Raw genomic sequence first — 19484 nt, 5'->3', positions numbered from 1 at the left:
TACTTGGTCATTTATTTATTGAGGAAAATGATCCAATATTACATATCTGTGAGTGGCAAAAGTATGTGAACCTCTAGGATTAGCAGTTCATTTGAAGGTGAAATTAGAGTCAGGCGTTTTCAATCAATGGGATGACAATCAGGTGTGAGTGGGCACCCTGTTTTATTTTTTTTTTTAAAGATATTTTTTTTGGGCTTTTTGCACCTTTATTGGATAGGACAGTGTAGAGACAGGAAACGAGCGGGAGAGAGACAGGAAGGGATCGGGAAATGACCCCGGGCCGGAATCGAACCCGGGTCGCCCGCATTCACGGCATGGCGCCCTAACCACCTGAGCCACGACGCCCCCACACCCTGTTTTATTTAAAGAACAGGGATCTATCAAAGTCTGATCTTCACAACACATGTTTGTGGAAGTGTATCATGGCACGAACAAAGGAGATTTCTGAGGACCTCAGAAAAAGTGTTGTTGATGCTCATCAGGCTGGAAAAGGTTACAAAACCATCTCTAAAGAGTTTGGACTCCATCAATCCACAGTCAGACAGATTGTGTACAAGTGGAGGAAATTCAAAACCATTGTTACCCTCCCCAGGAGTGATTGACCAACAAAGATCACTGAAAGAGCCAGGTGTGTAATAGTCAGCGAGGTCACAAAGGACCCCAGGATAACTTCTAAGCAACTGAAGGCCTCGCTCACATTAAGATTAGTCAATGTTCATGAGTCCACCATCAGGAGAACACTGAACAACAATGGTGTGCATGGCAGGGTTGCAAGGAGAAAGCCACTGCTCTCCAAAAAGAACACTGCTGCTCATCTGCAGTCTGCTAAAGATCATGTGGATAAGCCAGAAGGCTATTGGAAAAATGTTTTGTGGACGGACGAGACCAAAATAGAACTTTTTGGTTTAAATGACAAGCGTTATGTTTGAAGAAAGGAAAACACTGCATTCCAGCATAAGAATCTTATCCCATCTGTGAAACTTGGTGGTGGTAGTATCATGGTTTGGGCCTGTTTTGCTGCATCTGGGCCAGGACGGCTTGCCATCATTGATGGAACAATGAATTCTGAATTATACCAGTGAATTCTAAAGAAAAATATCAGGACATCTGTCCATGAACTGAATCTCAAGAGAAGGTGCGTCATGCAGCAAGACAACGACCCTAAGCACACAAGTCGTTCTACCAAAGAATGGCTAAAGAAGAATAAAGTTAATGCTTTGGAATGGCCAAGTCAAAGTCCTGACCTTAATCCAATCGAAATGTTGTGGAAGGACCTGAAGCGAGCAGTTCATGTAAGGAAACCCACCAACATCCCAGAGTTGAAGCTGTTCTGTACGGAGGAATGGGCTAAAATTCCTCCAAGCCGGTGTGCAGGACTGATCAACAGTTACCGGAAATGTTTAGTTGCAGTTATTGCTGCACAAGGGGGTCACACCAGATACTGAAAGCAAAGGTTCACATACTTTTGCCACTCACAGATATGTAATATTGGATCATTTTCCTCAATAAATAAATGAGCAAGTATCATATTTTTTGCCTCATTTGTTTAACTGGGTTCTCTTTATCTACTTTTAGGACTTGTGTGAAAGTCTGATGTTGTTTTAGGTCATATTTATGCAGAAATATAGAAAATTCTAAAGGGCTCACTAACTTTCAAGCACCACTGTATATTTCAGGGAAACAGATGAAAACCTGTTATCTCATTCAAGAAAACCAAACCTGAAAAGTGATTCGCGTACATCTTCCTGTTAACAATCTTTAGTCCTCTAATTCATTTGTAGGACTTGTGTGGAGAATTACACTTACCAGCTACTTTATTAGGAACACCCATATGTCCACCTGCTGTTTTATGCATTTATCTAACCCTTGACAGCAGCACAATGCATAAAATCATGCAAATACAAATCAAGAGCTTCAGTTAATGATCACTTCTAAACATCAGAATGGGAAACATTGTGATCTCAAAGTGTGACTTTCTTTCACCGTGGCATGGGTGTTGGTTTGAGCCAGATGGACTGGTTTGAGTATTTCAGAAACTGCTGATCTCCTGGGGTTTTCACACACAACAGGCTCTAGAGTTTACACAGAATGGTGTGAAAAACAAAAAAAACCATCAAATGAGCGACAGTTCTGTGGGTGGAAATAAACGCCTTGTTGATAAGAGAGGTCAGAGGAAAATGGCCAGATTGGTTCGAGCTGCCAGGAAGGATATAGTAACTCATAGCAACTCTTTACAACCGTGGTGATCAGAAAAGCATCTCAACATGCAATAGCAGAAGACCACATGGGTTTCAGTCCTGCAGCTAAGAACAGGAACCTTAGAATCAAGGACAAGTTCCTATTAAAGTGGCTGGTGAGTGTATAGCTCTTAATTATTGAAAAAACAGACAATAATGCTTTATACAAGTGACAGTAGGGGTTCTCAAAGTTTTTTGCAGTAACTGTAAAATAAAATATATAGACTTCATCAGCATAGATTTCTTTTATCAGCATAATCTACAGTAACTATTCGAATATAAGGGTCCTTATTATTTATTAAGCTACTTATTGGCATCAAAGAGCTTTTCATCCTTGAATGTTTGACACACACACCACACAAGAAACACATTTCATCCAATTTGTTATTATTTAAGGCTTACTGGTTTTTGAATGATTGACATTTGGCTTGAACCCATTCTATTCAAGTGATCTGTTAAACTGGCTCATAACCATAATAAATATTTTAGTATAAATATGGAGGTGATTACAGAAAATCGTGTGTGCTGATTGGTTGAGAAATTCGGACTCTTTCTTGATAATCACCTCAAGCGACTCTGCAAAATGGCGGCCAATCACTTCGTCACTATAAGTGAGGAAGAATTACAAATGATGAAAGAAAATGCTGTTCCTAAAAGCACTAAAGATGCTATGAAGTTTGGTCTAAAACTATTCAAAGGTAGGTGGAATTGTGATTTATCTATTTCAAAACAAAGTATTTTACGTGAGTCGGCATAGATAAATGACAAGTCTGTGTACATTTCATTTGCATGCCGCTTCAGAAGTTTGAAATAAATTATTTTTTAATATGATTAGCATTTTTTAAAATAATCACCCGTGTATTTATACTAAAACAATTATCCGCCTCAGGCTCAATGAATATTGGTGAATAATAACTTCGACTTTGTCTTGTTCACTTATTTATGATGAGGGGGTTTGATACCGAACACTAACAAAACAAACAAGAAAACTCTGGAGGTTACTGGAAAGCACTTTGAGAACCCTGGCCTTAAAGAACCTCATGATGGCTATTTTGTTTGTGATGCACTTATACATAAATCCAGGACAGAGGTGGCTATGTTAGGGTTAGGGCTCTGGCCTTCTTATCGGAAGGTTGTAAGTTCAACTCTAGCAAGCTTCTACTGTAGGGTACTTGAGCAAACCCATTACTCCTCATGTGCTCAGCTCAACTGCAGGTTGCTTTGAACGAAAGAGTCTGGTGAACATAAATGTTTTGCTCAGTTCCCAAATAATTTGCATACTGTTACACATGACTGATGGAGGGAAAGATGAAATTTCACACTCAAGGATTTTCACATGGTTATAGATGTGACTAATTTTTGTAGAACATTTTAGAGCAACTGCTCATCAACCTGTAGAGTGTGCAGACTTCTCTGGACTGGGGAAGGAGGTCTGTCATTTAAAAAAGGCTCTCTCAAGCACATCACCAGATCATTGGGTAACACTGTCTGGCTTTGGTGCTGGCTCTGATCTCCATTTCCAGTTTCTGAAAACCTCCTGTCTGTCCACATGTTTCTATTTAAAGTAGTTGGAGTAAAAAAGGGGAATCCATCAACAAGATCCATAGATACAGGTCTTCCATCCACAGTCAAGCAGCTTGGTAAAGACGCATGCATTCCTTGACTTGGGAAAAAATTTTGTTCAAATGTATTGAAGACAGGTGAGGTGAGGCCCATCCAAGGAGCCTCATCTTCTTCCTTCTCGGCTACCTCACATTCCACCTCTGCTCCTTGAGAAATCATAATTTGAGGTTTATAAGGACAGACTGTCCAATCTTCCCTGACTGCCCTCTCTTCTGTGGTTGCTTCTTTGTGTACAATGGGGTACAGGTCCGTCCTTTCCACAGGTGGACTGTAGTCCTCAACTGGAGATAAGGGTGGGTCGCTGTCAATGGGTTGCCAGGACAGATCTGAGCCATATCTATCATCCTAAGAAAAAAACAAACAAAAAAAACAAACACACAACATGCCAGATCATGTAATCATGTGTACACACTAAGTAACAGAAGTGGATAGTTTTATTCCTGACATTTAGGAAATATGAAGAAAGCGCTATTTCTTCATAACCTATAACAAACCGAGTCATATTCCAAGCTTTTTTTTGGCCAAGCTGTATTTGTGGTATTTAGGCTTTTTCACACGAGCTGTTTGCTGTCCAGATGAGACTTCTTATTATCAGTAATAAGCAATAAATAAAGATTGTTGTGGTCCTGGTGATAAGGAGGTTGTTTGTCTTCACTGAAGAAAATCATGAGGAGAGTTATAGATAGATAGATAGATAGATAGATAGATAGATAGATAGATAGATAGATAGATAGATAGATAGATAGATAGATGCTTGAAAGTTTGTGAACCCTTTAGAATTTTCTATATTTCTGCATAAATATGACCTAAAACATCAGATTTTCACACAAGTCCTAAAAGTAGATAAAGAGAACCCAGTTAAACAAATGAGACAAAAATATTACGCTTGGCCATTTATTTATTGAGGAAAATGATCCAATATTACAGATCTGTGAGTAGCAAAAAGTATGTGAACCTCTAGGATTAGCAGTTCATTTGAAGGTGAAATTAGAGTCAGGTGTTTTCAATCAGTGGGATGACAATCAGGTGTGAGTGGGCGCCCTGTTTTATTTAAAGAACAGGGATCTATCAAAGTCTGATCTTCACAACACATGTTTGTGGAAGTGTATCATGGCACGAACAAAGGAGATTTCTGAGGACCTCAGAAAAAGCGTTGTTGATGCTCATCAGGCTGGAAAAGGTTACAAAACCATCTCTAAAGAGTTTGGACTCCATCAATCCACAGTCAGACAGATTGTGTACAAATGGAGGAAATTCAAAACCATTGTTACCCTCCCCAGGAGTGGTCGACCAACAAAGATCATTCCAAGAGCAAGGCGTGTAATAGTCGGCGAGGTCACAAAGGACCCCAGGATAACTTCTAAGCAACTGAAGGCCTCTCTCACATTAAGATTAGTCAATGTTCATGAGTCCACCATCAGGAGAACACTGAACAACAATGGTGTGCATGGCAGGGTTGCAAGGAGAAAGCCACTGCTGCTCATCTGCAGTTTGCTAAAGATCATGTGGACAAGCCAGAAGGCTATTGGAAAAATGTTTTGTGGACGGACAAGACCAAAATAGAACATTTTGGTTTAAATGAGAAGCATTATGTTTGGAGAAAGGAAAACACTGCATTCCAGCATAAGAATCTTATCCCATCTGTGAAACATGGTGGTGGTAGTATCATGGTTTTGGCCCATTTTGCTGCATCTGGGCTAGGATGGCTTGCCATCATTGATGGAACAATGAATTCTGAATTATACCAGCGAATTCTAAAGAAAAATATCAGGACATCTGTCCATGAACTGAATTTCAAGAGAAGGTGGGTCATGCAGCAAGACAACGACCCTAAGCACACAAGTCGTTCGACCAAAGAATGGTTAAGGAAGAATAAAGTTAATGTTTTGGAATGGCCAATTCAAAGTCCTGACCTTAATCCAATCGAAATGTTGTGGAAGTTCCTGAAGCGAGCAGTTCATGTGAGGAAACTCACCAACATCCCAGAGTTGAAGCTGTTCTGTACGGAGGAATGGGCTAAAATTCCTCCAAGCCGGTGTGCAAGACTGATCAACAGTTACCAGAAACATTTAGTTGCAGTTATTGCTGCACAAGAGGGCCACACCAGATACTGAAAGCAAAGGTTCACATAATTTTGCCAATCGCAGACATGTAATATTGGATCATTTTCCTCAACAAATAAATGACCAAGTATAATATTTTTGTCTCATTTGTTTAACTAGGTTCTCTTTATCTACTTTTAGGACTTGTGTGAAAATCTGATGATGTTTTAGGTCACATTTATGCAGAAATATAGAAAATTCTAAAGGGCTCACAAACTTTCAAGCACACATACTGTGTGTGTGTGTGTGTGTGTGTGTGTGTGTGTGTGTGTGTGTGTGTGTGTGTGCGCGCGCGTGTGCGCTTGAAAGTTTGTGGGCCCTTTAGAATTTTCTACATTTCTGCATAAATGTGACCTAAAACATCATCAGATTTTCACACAAGTCCTAAAAGTAGATAAAGAGAACCCAGTTAAACAAATGAGACAAAAATATTATACTTGGTCATTTATTTGTTGAGGAAAATGATCCAATATTACATGTCTGCTATTGGCAAAATTATGTGAACCTTTGATTTCAGTATCTGGTGTGACCCCCTTGTGCAGCAATAACTGCAACTAAACGTTTCCGGTAACTGTTGATCAGTCCTGCACACCGGCTTGGAGGAATTTTAGCCCATTCCTCCATACAGAACAGCTTCAACTCTGGGATGTTGGTGGGTTTCCTCACATGAACTGTTCGCTTCAGGTCCTTCCACAACATTTCCATTGGATTAAGGTCAGGACTTTGACTTGGCCATTCCAAAACATTAACTTTATTCTTCTTTAACCATTCTTTGGTAGAACAACTTGGTGCTTAGTGTCATTGTCTTGCTGCATGACCCACCTTCTCTTGAGATTCAGTTCATGGACAGATGTCCTGACATTTTCCTTTAGAATTCGCTGGTATAAGTCAGAATTCATTGTTCCATCAATGATGGCAAGTCGTCCTGGCCCAGATGCAGCAAAACAGACCCAAACCATGATACTACCACCACCATGTTTCACAGATGGGATAAGGTTCTTATGCTGGAATGCAGTGTTTTCTTTTCTCCAAACATAACACTTCTCATTTAAAACAAAGAGTTCTATGTTGTTCTCATCCATCCACAAAACATTTTTCCAATAGCCTTCTGGCTTGTCCACATGATCTTTAGCAAACTGCAGACGAGCAGCAATGTTCTTTTTGGAGAGCAGTGGCTTTCTCCTTGCAACCCTGCCATGCACACCATTGTTGTTCAGTGTTCTCCTGATGGTGGACTCATGAACATTAACATTAGCCAATGTGAGAGAGGCCTTCAGTTGCTTAGAAGTTACCCTGGGGTCCTTTGTGACCTCGACGACTATTACACACCTTGCTCTTGGAGTGATCTTTGTTGGTCGACCACTCCTGGGGAGGGTAACAATGGACTTGAATTTCCTCCATTTGTACACAATCTGTCTGACTGTGGATTGGTGGAGTCCAAACTCTTTAGAGATGGTTTTGTAACCTTTTCCAGCCTGATGAGCATCAAGAATGCTTTTTCTGAGGTCCTCAGAAATCTCCTTTGTTTGTGCCATGATACACTTCCACAAACATGTGTAGTGAAGATCAGACTTTGATAGATCCCTGTTCTTTAAATACAACAGGGTGCCCACTCACACCTGATTGTCATCCCATTGATTGAAAACACCTGACTCTAATTTCACCTTCAAATGAACTGCTAATCCTAGAGGTTCACATACTTTTGCCACTCACAGATATGTAATCTCATCTCATTATCTGTAGCCGCTTTATCCTGTTCTACAGGGTCGCAGGCAAGCTGGAGCCTATCCCAGCTTGGATCATTTTCCTCAATAAATAAATGACCAAGGATAATATTTTTGTCTCATTTGTTTAACTGGGTTCTCTTTCTCTACTTTTAGAACTTGTGTGACAATCTGATGTTGTTTTCGGTCATATTTATGCAGAAATATAGAAAATTCTAAAGGGTTCACGATCGATCGATAGATAGATAGATCGATCCCAAGCTGGGAAATTGTTAAAATTTCCATTGAATTGTATGCAACCAATGGAGCCATCACATAAATAGACAAGTTTCATATAGTTCCATAAATTGCTGTAAATCTCCTTATATTTCTTCACTAAATAGACAATTTTTCACCAGTACTCTGTACTCTTACTATGTTCATGCTTATTTTCTCACTTACCCTCCAACATGTGATGGGTGCTACTTCTGAAATGTTGAACTTTTTTTTTTTGGTTAGCTGCTCTCTGATGTGACACAAAACCCCGCAGCAAAGCTTCTTAAAAGCACTGACATTCTGCTCGTCTTGAAACCACTTTCCATAGGTTTTACATGTAAAACCATTGCTGGCGGTTGTGAAAATACCAAGCATGAAAACAACCTGACAGAAGCTTCACACTGTTCTATGTAAAAAAGATGAACCTCTCATCAAAACCTGATTTCATTTACACCAACAAGGGTTATATGATTGGATTTTGTTCAATTTCATTTCAAATGAAGTTGTAAGGAATGGCACAACTGCTAACACCATCACTATTCTTAATCTCACCCTTTGTACCTTTTTATATGAACTGTTATGAATTTTACAGGAATTGTTGCAAATTCTGTAGCATGATGTGTTAAAAATGGCAGAATTAAACATTGTGGCTACATGAAAATATTCAAGCAGATCCAGCATTCTTTCCTGGCTTCAGCATTTGTCTTGGAATACATCAACACTTAAACATGCATAAATTACTACATTGATCAATTATTTTTTTAAAGGGTTTCTTGATAATGGTTCCTAGCTTCCTAAAGTGGTTAGATTTGTTAACCTCTGTAATATAAGCACTAAAGAACCTTTAATTAAGACACTCTCGGAAAATAAAGTACATTATTGTACAACCCCGATTCCAAAAAAGTTGGGATAAAGTACAAATTGCAAATAAAAATGGAATGCAATGATGTGGAAGTTTCAAAATTCCATATTTTATTCAGAATAGAACATAGATGACATATCAAATGTTTAAACTGAGAAAATGTATCATTTAAAGAGAAAAATTAGGTGATTTTAAATTTCATGACAACACCTCAAAAAAGTTGGGACAAGGCCATGTTTACCACTGTGAGACATCCCCTTTTCTCTTTACAACAGTCTGTAAACGTCTGGGGACTGAGGAGACAAGTTGCTCAAGTTTAGGGATAGGAATGTTAACCCATTCTTGTCTAATGTAGGATTCTAGTTGCTCAACTGTCTTAGGTCTTTTTTGTCGTATCTTCCGTTTTATGATGCGCCAAATGTTTTCTATGGGTGAAAGATCTGGACTGCAGGCTGGCCAGTTCAGTACCCGGACCCTTCTTCTACGCAGCCATGATGCTGTAATTGATGCAGTATGTGGTTTGGCATTGTCATGTTGGAAAATGCAAGGTCTTCCCTGAAAGAGACGTCGTCTGGATGGGAGCATATGTTGCTCTAGAACCTGGATATACCTTTCAGCATTGATGGTGTCTTTCCAGATGTGTAAGCTGCCCATGACACACGCACTAATGCAACCCCATACCATCAGAGATGCAGGCTTCTGAACTGAGCGCTGATAACTTGGGTCGTCCTTCTCCTCTTTAGTCCGAATGACACGGCGTCCCTGATTTCCATAAAGAACTTCAAATTTTGATTCATCTGACCACAGAACAGTTTTCCACTTTGCCACAGTCCATTTTAAATGAGCCTTGGCCCAGAGAAGACGTCTGCGCTTCTGGATCATGTTTAGATACGGCTTCTTCTTTGAACTATAGAGTTTTAGCTGGCAACGGCGGATGGCACGGTGAATTGTGTTCACAGATAATGTTCTCTGGAAATATTCCTGAGCCCATTTTGTGATTTCCAATACAGAAGCATGCCTGTATGTGATGCAGTGCCGTCTAAGGGCCTGAAGATCACTGGCACCCAGTATGGTTTTCTGGCCTTGACCCTTACGCAAAGGGATTCTTCCAGATTCTCTGAATCTTTTGATGATATTATGCACTGTAGATGATGATATGTTCAAACTCTTTGCAATTTTACACTGTCAAACTCCTTTCTGATATTACTCCACTATTTGTCGGCGCAGAATTAGGGGGATTGGTGATCCTCTTCTCATCTTTACTTCTGAGAGCCGCTGCCACTCCAAGATGCTCTTTTTATACCCAGTCATGTTAATGACCTATTGCCAACTGACCTAATGAGTTGCAATTTGGTCCTCCAGCTGTTCCTTTTTTGTACCTTTAACTTTTCCAGCCTCTTATTGCCCCTGTCCCAACTTTTTTGAGTTGTGTTGCTGTCATGAAATTTCAAATGAGCCAATATTTGGCATGAAATGTCAAAATGTCTCACTTTCGACATTTGATATGTTGTCCATGTTCTATTGTGAATACAATATCAGTTTTTGAGATTTGTAAATTAGTGCATTCCGTTTTTATTTACAATTTGTACTTTGCCCCAACTTTTTTGGAATTGGAGTTGTACCTTGAGGGGCACAATGGCTTGTCACTGGGGCAGTACTTTCTAAAGGTACTTATTTGTACCCTTTATATACTGTTTGGGAACATATATGCACCTTTTTGGCCCTAAAATAAACACAGTTCCTTTGAGGTCCAATAATGAGCCCTATTAGTGTAGATTGTATGTTGGGGGACAGAAATGGACTCCTACTGTACCCTTATTTCTAATGGTGTAAGAAACGGAAGAACCAAAGGATGAATTAAAGGACATGGGACATGAAACATAAATGCACGCTATATCAGTTTCTTTCCATTAAAAATATGAATTAATTGCATCAACAAATACAAAATCTATTAAATTCAGCAAAATCGTTATATTCGTGATGATTATATGGCATTTCTGCTCGAGCTCCGATATGCATATTTTACAACCGGCAGAGCCGCTGTCACGTGATCATACGTCACAAAAACTTTCGGGCACAGCACAAGCAGGTAGATGAATGGAGAAGTGAATGACAAGAAAATTGTTTTTATAGTCTTTAACGTACATTGAACATCATACATTGGACATCATGGTGTATTGTGCTGCTTATGGTTGCAATAATTCCAATGGGAAATGCCCTGGAGTAAGTTTTTTTGCATTCCCCAAGGACCCGAAGCTGAGGAAAGTGTGGGCTCACTACTGCCGTAGAAAAAACTTTGCACCTACTGTTTCCCACAAACTGTGTTCGGACCATTTCACTGAGGATTCTTTCAACATTAATACTCAGGTACTGAGCGATATTAATTGCCAAGCCAAATTTAAGAAGCCGTATAGCCGGGTTCATGGAGGCAATGATAGCGCCATAATATACAGGGCCTAACATTCCTACAACTGTAGAGACAGTCAAGAAATCCTGTAACATTAATGAACATTTATTTAAATGTTATGTTGGTAAGTTTGTTTAACTTTTCTTAATTTTCATCTCTTTCGCCAAATGGCGTAGTGTTGTTGGCTGTGTGATGGCGTTTCGGCATTTTGAATGTTTTCATCTCGGACTCTGGAAGCTTTGTATCTCAATCAATCTTGAAAAATATCAGCAAAAAAAAACTAGCTTGCAACGGACTTTAGCTAGATCTATGATGAACTTTCAATGTATGATACAAAAATAATACTTCTTTCAACAGATCATTAGCCTTTGAGCAGAATTGTTTTTAACTTACCAGGAAGTGTTATCGAGCCGACCGCTTTCAGTTTCATGGGGATTGAATGAACTCTCACTCTCAGAATCATCTGACCCGTCAGAGTAAAGACAAGATCCATGTTCATGTGAATTTCCAGCTATCGGTTCGAATTGATAGGGTCTAACTTCACATCTCTGTGAAACATCGGGAATGTCACTGTCGATGGTGTCCATTTCGGTAACCTGTTTACATTAGATTCCCAAGCGCTGGCTCCTTGGAAAGTTTTTGTGACGTCACGGGTCACGTGACCACCTAGCTAATTAACGAATCATTGTTTTACGCTGATGTATAAAAAAGTTGAATGTGATGATTTTCACATTTTTGACGCCTTGCAGTGATTTAGATGGCATTTCTTATGTCCTTTATACATAATTATACCCAGAAAAAAAATCCATGTCCCATGTCCTTTAATTTATTGCTAATTAAATTAGCAAATTTCCATAATCCAAGACAAATCTGAAATCCTAGGAAGTGAGATTACAGGCATTCTGAAACAACAAGACCTTTCGCAGCATGTAGTAAGTGTAGGTACCTTCAGTAATTTGATGGCATTGCTGTTTCCAAGCTTAGGTAAATTCTGAAAAAGCCAAGAGGGTCCCACTGACGTGCACACCTTCCTTATTCTACAAAAAAAAAAGTTTCAGTAAATCACAAAGGCACACTAGAACTAACAAACAACACATAAATACAATACTCTAAGAGCAGAAGAGTAAGTTGGGATGTTTGTACCTTTAATAACCTGTGAAAACAACTGTTTTACCATGTCGACACTATCGATGCCAAATTACAGTACAGAAAGTACTGCATTACAAACTCCTAGAAGATCTTAGATGTGCCTCAAATGTTACCATTTTAAAGCCACACTAAAAACATTTATATTCTCCTGTGCCTGTAATGAAGCTAGAAGCTATCATCCATCCATCCATCCATCCATCCATCCATCCATCCATCCAGCTTATCCGTCAGGGTCACAGGTGAAGCTGGAGCCAATCCCAGCTGACTTCAGATGAGAAGCGGGGTTTGCCCTGGACCATTCCAGGGCTAACAGGAGCTAGAACAGCACTTTTACTCTCTCTTTTTAGTACTACACTTTTATCCATTATCCATAACCGCTTATCCTGTGCAGGGTCGCAGGGAAGCTGGAGCCTATCCCAGCTGACTATGGGCGAGAGGCGGGGTACACCCTGGACAAGTTGCCAGGTCATCACAGGGCTGACACAGAGACATACAACCAACAATTCACGCTCGCATTCACACCTACGGCCAATTTAGAGTCACCAGTTAACCCAACCTGCACGTCTTTGGACTGGGAGCGAAACCGAAGCACCCGGAGGAAACCCACACAGACACAGGGAGAACATGCAAACTCCACACAGAAAGGCCCTCGTCGGCTGCTGGGCTCGAACCCAGGACCTTCTTGCTGTGAGGAGACAGTGCTAACCACTACACCATTGTTAGGATTTAAAGCCATGATTTAAGTTAGTTTTATAGCTGCAGAACGTGATTTAGGATTGTTAGATTTAACCAGTCTCTCCAGTGTTGAATTTGAAATTGAAATGATTGAATGTTAGATTTAATGTTCGATTTAAAGCTGCATTAAATGATTTAAGTTAGTTTTATAGTTTTAGAATGCAGAATGTAATTTAGGCTTGTTAAGACTTTATGATTTTAATATTTAGCTTTTTAGATCCTTTGTTGACTGTTCCTGTGTGGCTTCCTGTAAAAGTTACTGTGTGACCTTCCTCCAGTGGAGAAAACACACACTTCTTTGCTAGACTAGACATAAACATGTCTTTGTTTAAAATTGTCGTAAAAAACATCTCGCGCTTTGACGTGCGTAAATGCTGAGTTGTTAAAAAATATCCGTTAATATGAAATATATATACAGGATATTTTGCTTATGATTGATCCAAGGTTTCACATATTGATGGAATTAAGATGTGATTTGCTGACTTAGCACAAGATATCAACACATTCACATACGCACACACAACACACACACACACACACACACACACACACACACACACACACACACACACACATCCTACCCCCACCCCTCTACACGTACAAACGCCGCCAAGGTCACGCACACACACACACACATCACACACACATACCACAGACACAACACACACAAATACAGCTGCCTTTAGAAAGATAAGAAGACATTTGTTATGATTATAATTTGTTATAAAAGGTTGTTGGGAATATTTCATCTTTGGTGAAGGGACTGTGAATAAACGGCGGTGAAACCAATCTCTGGTTTTCTGGTCTGTTTTTCGTGGTGTTTTTTTCGCCCCAGAATTCTGCAGGTGGCACGAAGGCATTGATCTCGAGAGGTTGACCGTTCCAACTGGGGGAACCTTTACAACCATCCACCAACCCCAACCACACTTTTAATTAAAAAAAAAAAAATCTATTTTATTTGACTTAATGATATTATTCTTGTCTTTTATGATTACCTTTCATTTTATTTAATTGTCTTATACTTTTTATTTTCTTCATTTTCTCTACATAAAGCACTTTGAATGACGAATTGTCCAATATGAATAAATTTGGCTTGCTTTGCCTTACCTTTCTCGTGTACATTTCAAGTACAGTAGATTCACAAAGATAACGATAGGAACCACCGCAATGATGCAAATCCAGACTATCAGTGCATCTGAAAAAGAACACAGGGGTTTGTTTGACTTTGTGGCAAGTATCTCTATGATGTATTGAACTGAGCTTGCAGTATGAAGTTTATGAGCATAAAGAAGAGTACTTTCACTACATTCAGATATCTGGTGCTACTTGGTCTGAGTACATACAGTAGATGTGAATCTTATATGTGTGAATAAATGTAAATAGCAGCATATGACAGAAATCATTAACGATGTCACTCAAATCCTGCAGAGACGCACTGGCTCACAATGGATCAGTGACTGCTCAGTTTTACAAAGTATTACAGAGGGCTGTCTATCGTGAGTTTAAATAATGAATTTATATAGTCGAGGCTATTTGCACCAAGGTGAAAAAATGCATCTATTTTTGCAATTCCCATCCTGTAGCTGCATCACACAACAGCCACCAGTGTAGTAGTGTTAAAGCTAAGACTTTCTAGCAGTAGTTTTCAAAGGAAATAGTTCTCAAAAGAATAGTTAGTTAGTGTAATTTAGCTAGCTATTGAATTTAGATACTGCTTAACATTACATAACATAACCTTTAGCATATTGTTAACTAGCTTGCCTGGGCTTTTTGTGTATGAATATAACTTTGACAAATTTAGGTACTTTGCTAGCAACTTTGGCTATAAAATATAATACAGTAGACTAATGTTAGCTAGCACTTATCAAACTTCACTACTGGTTTACATAATACCTCATCTCATTATCTCTAGCCGCTTTATCCTGTCCTACAGGGTCACAGGCAAGCTGGAGCCTATCCCAGCTGACTACGGGCGAAAGGCGGGGTACACCCTGGACAAGTTGCCAGGTCATCACACGGCTGACACATAGATACAGATAACCATTCACATTCACACCTACGGTCAATTTAGAGTCACCAGTTGACCTAACCTGCATGTCTTTGGACTGTGGGGGAAACCAGAGCACCCAGAGGAAACCCACGTGGACAACTCAACTCAACTTTATTTATATAGCACTTTAAAAACAACCGTAGTTGAAAACAAGGTGCTGTACATAAAAAGACATAAAACAATTAAAAGCAATGAAATAAATAAAAACAGACAGTCAAACAGTTGTTTCATTGTTTTTAAAACATGCAACATGCAAACTCCACACAGAAAGGCCCTTGCCGGCCACGGGGCTCAAACCCGGACCTTCTTGCTGTGAGGCGACAGCGCTAACCACTACACCACCGTGCCACCGGTTTACATAATACAACCCCGATTCCAAAAAAGTTGGGACAAAGTACAAATTGTAAATAAAAACGGAATGCAATGATGTGGAAGTTTCAAAATTCCATATTTTATTCAGAATAGAACATAGGTGACATATCAAATGTTTAAACTGAGAAAATGTATCATTTAAAGAGAAAAATTAGGTGATTTTAAATTTCATGACAACAACACATCTCAAAAAAGTTGGGACAAGGCCATGTTTACCACTGTGGGACATCCCCTTTTCTCTTTACAACAGTCTGTAAACGTCTGGGGACGTCATCTGGATGGGAGTATATGTTGCTCTAGAATCTGGATATACCTTTCAGCACTGATGGTGTCCTTCCAGATGTGTAAGCTGCCCATGCCACATGCACTAATGCAACCCCATACCATCAGAGATGCAGGCTTCTGAACTAAGTGCTGATAGCAACTTGGGTCGTCCTTCTCCTCTTTAGTCCGAATGACACGGCGTCCCTGATTTCCATAAAGAACTTCAAATTTTGATTCGTCTGACCACAGAACAGTTTTCCACTTTGCCACAGTCCATTTTAAATGAGCCTTGGCCCAGAGAAGACGTCTGCGCTTCTGGATCATGTTTAGATACGGCTTCTTCTTTGAACTATAGAGTTTTAGCTGGCAACGGTGGATGGCACGGTGAATTGTGTTCACAGATAATGTTCTCTGGAAATATTCCTGAGCCCATTTTGTGATTTCCAATACAGAAGCATGCCTGTATGTGATGCAGTGCCGTCTAAGGGCCCGAAGATCACTGGCACCCAGTATGGTTTTCCAGCCTTGACCCTTACGCACAGGGATTCTTCCAGATTCTCTGAATCTTTTGATGATATTATGCACTGTAGATGATGATATGTTCAAACTCTTTGCAATTTTACACTGTCGAACTCCTTTCTGATATTGCTCCACTATTTGTCAGCGCAGAATTAGGGGGATTGGTGATCCTCTTCCCATCTTTACTTCTGAGAGCCGCTTCCACTCCAAGATGCTCTTTTTATACCCAGTCATGTTAATGACCTATTGCCAATTGACCTAATGAGTTGCAATTTGGTCCTCCAGCTGTTCCTTTTTTGTACCTTTAACTTTTCCAGCCTCTTATTGCCCCTGTCCCAACTTTTTTGAGATGTGTTGCTGTCATGAAATTTCAAATGAGCCAATATTTGGCATGAAATTTCAAAATGTCTCACTTTCGACATTTGATATGTTGTCTATGTTCTATTGTGAATACAATATCAGTTTTTGAGATTTGTAAATTACTGCATTCCGTTTTTATTTACAATTTGTACTTTGTCCCAACTTTTTTGGAATCAGGGTTGTATAATAGTCCAAATATACCTTATCTAGTGTGCTAATGCTCAATTTTAAATGTAAGTTTTTATGCTGTGTTAGACTTAACTGCGAAGTGGGAAGTTAAAACTCAGAATTATATTATTTGTGCAGCAAAAAATCTGGACACCTTCATAAACGCGTGACTGCTCACGCTATAAAGTGCCCTCTCCTTTTTAATAAGATTATAGTCATATTTGATTTAGATCACTCAACAAACAGACACATTATTTGGTTAAATCTATAACACTGACCATCAGGGCAGGAATTTCATGAGGGCCATGGCCCTCGTGCCCTCTCAATTTGGCCTTGCGCCCTTGGAAAAAAATATCTGCCGTAAGGCCACAGTGGCCTTGATGCCCTTCGGTTTTGTAGTCTGCCTCATGACTGCCAATAGGCTTTAACATCACCTGCGTCTATTGAGAAAAAAATACGTCTTTTGATGACATTCTGGATTCTTACTGGGCAACTCATCAGTGGTGGATCGGACTCAAGCCTGGCATGAACCGCTCCGACATGCTATAATGACACCAATCTATCACCAGCCAACCAGGAGACTTAATCAAACGCATCCCCCACCCACTTGTGTCTGCGTCTGAGACGTTGAATTTTCTCAGAAGGAGGGAAGAAGTTGACTGAGGTAAGACTGTGTGATAAATTAACGAACGAATAAGATAGGAATTTCAACATATAGGGCTTAAGTTTGTTACCATTAAATAAGCATTGCTTGTACAGTAACGTTATGTCGTTACAACGTTGACCCACTTTTAACGTGCCGAGTACCGACTGTAGCTGGTAACAAATGCTAATTAGCTTGCTGTCAAGTTTTTCCTTTGTCGAGCTTTAAGCGCAAGATCATGGATGTTACTACTGCTTGTTCCTGCTGTAATATGATACGTGATAGTGCTGTTGTCTGTTCATAGCCACTTTTTTAATCTATGCAGTTAGCATTGTTTTGTTACTAGTATTGTATGTTTCTTTTTGCTGTTTAACCGAAGTGTAACTGCTGCCATCTTGATGAGATCACCATCGCAAGAGATTTTCGCTACGTTCACACTGCAAGGCTTAATGCTCAATTCCAATTTTTTTGTGAAATCCGATTTTTTTGTGAGGTCGTTCACATTAACAAATATATGCGACTTGTATGTGATCCTCAGTATGAACGAAAAGCGACCTAAAAGTGTTCCGCATGCGCATTGCAGGATACGACGACGTCACACACAGTGAGCATGGCCAGTGTTTACGGAAGTAAAACCGCCCGGTTGCGGTATGACCCATCCAATCCAGCTTGAATAGCTGTATCCCCCCAAATGGAAATCAGCTCCCTAACCTCTGTGTTGGGTCAAAATTTATTATATGTAGATTATGATCAGAATATGAATCAGAATCAGTAGGTTAAATCAGGATATATGTAGGTATATGTAAGTTTAGTGAAATAGTGATTCTTAGCTTATTCTGTGTTAAAATTTAGTTTGAAATGACCTTAGGTCCGGCTGGACATTGTTTGGGAACATTTTGTTTATGAATGTGTATTTTGAACAGAGAAGTGTCTGAAGGTCTGTTTTAGTGTCAGATCGACTCATACCACACTCAGAAATAGTAGAATTAAAGTTCATGATTATGCTTATTCATTCAGTTGAATCTTAGGTCATGGCTTCATAAAGGCTATGAAATATACTGAAATATATTGAAATATACTATGGTAATGATTAAGGTTAGTTTTATAGATCCCGTAAATGCATTCCGTGATTAATGTTAGTTTCATAGTTCTAGATTAGTTTCATAATTATAATTAAGATCTTATGATTCTAAGGATTTTTAGTTTAAGAGCATTAACCTAATTTAGTTATAAGTTTAATCCTGTTAGTGGTTTAATTGTTCTCTCTCTTTCGGACATATTCTCATTGTTCTTAAGTTCTTAAGTTGTTCTTAATGTCTTTATGTTTATTCTCTTATAACGTTCCTTATTTTAGCATTATTAAGAGCATACTGTTATTTGTTATTTTACTTATGTTGATGGAATCAAGATAATCAAGATGTAATTTACTGACTGACCACACATTCATGTATTAAGAATTATTCATGTTAATTATTAAGAATTATTCAGATGATCCTTTCTGTGCAAACTTTGTGTGCCTTTGACCTTCTACAGTATCTATGTTTAACATTCCACACTATTCCAAGAATCAGACATAATATTAATTACAAGCCAAAACTCTGATATCTATCTGTACCTTACTGTCAGCAAAAATATGTTATTATATTATGATTGATTCAAGATCATTACACACTTCTACATAGACACACACACACACGAAGACAAAACATAAACATAGCAACACTATAAGACATTCCCACAAATGTTTTCATTCTGACGAAGCGAGCGAATAAACTGGCATGTGAACAACCCACACGTGTTCTCCTGTCCGTTTCTGAGCGACTCGTCCACTTCGGGCCTGAAGGGAAGGCATTCACGAAGGAATCCAAGGGTCTCTTTCTGGGTGAACCCAACAATTTGGTGTCAGAAGTGGGATACTGCCAACCAGGTGAGTAAATTTAATTTATAATTTGTGGTTATTGATTGGTTGACCGCCTGGTTGGTAGTAATTTCAAAAAAATAGAGACCCATAATT

The 19484-nt window shown here is 39.3% G+C and overlaps 1 protein-coding gene across 3 annotated transcripts in view; it reads right to left on the bottom strand.

Annotated features, from left to right (window-relative positions):
• Positions 1-1645: 1645 nt before the first annotated feature.
• Positions 1646-19484, bottom strand: part of il23r (interleukin 23 receptor) — a 66045-nt gene continuing 48206 nt past the window's right edge. For all 3 annotated transcript variants that reach the window (XM_060920018.1, XM_060920019.1, XM_060920020.1), the window contains 3 exons: positions 14202-14289; positions 12157-12247; positions 1646-4205 (listed from right to left, as the gene is read on the bottom strand). In XM_060920018.1, the coding sequence (XP_060776001.1) occupies positions 3609-4205; positions 12157-12247; positions 14202-14289 (776 nt within the window). In that variant the 3' untranslated portion in view covers positions 1646-3608. The remainder of the gene's footprint in view (positions 4206-12156; positions 12248-14201; positions 14290-19484) is intronic.

The sequence above is a fragment of the Neoarius graeffei genome, chromosome 4 (assembly GCF_027579695.1).
Source record: "Neoarius graeffei isolate fNeoGra1 chromosome 4, fNeoGra1.pri, whole genome shotgun sequence".
Lineage (NCBI taxonomy): Eukaryota > Metazoa > Chordata > Actinopteri > Siluriformes > Ariidae > Neoarius > Neoarius graeffei.
Note: the sequence above shows the minus strand (reverse complement) of the source record. Positions and strands in the feature narration are given on the sequence as shown.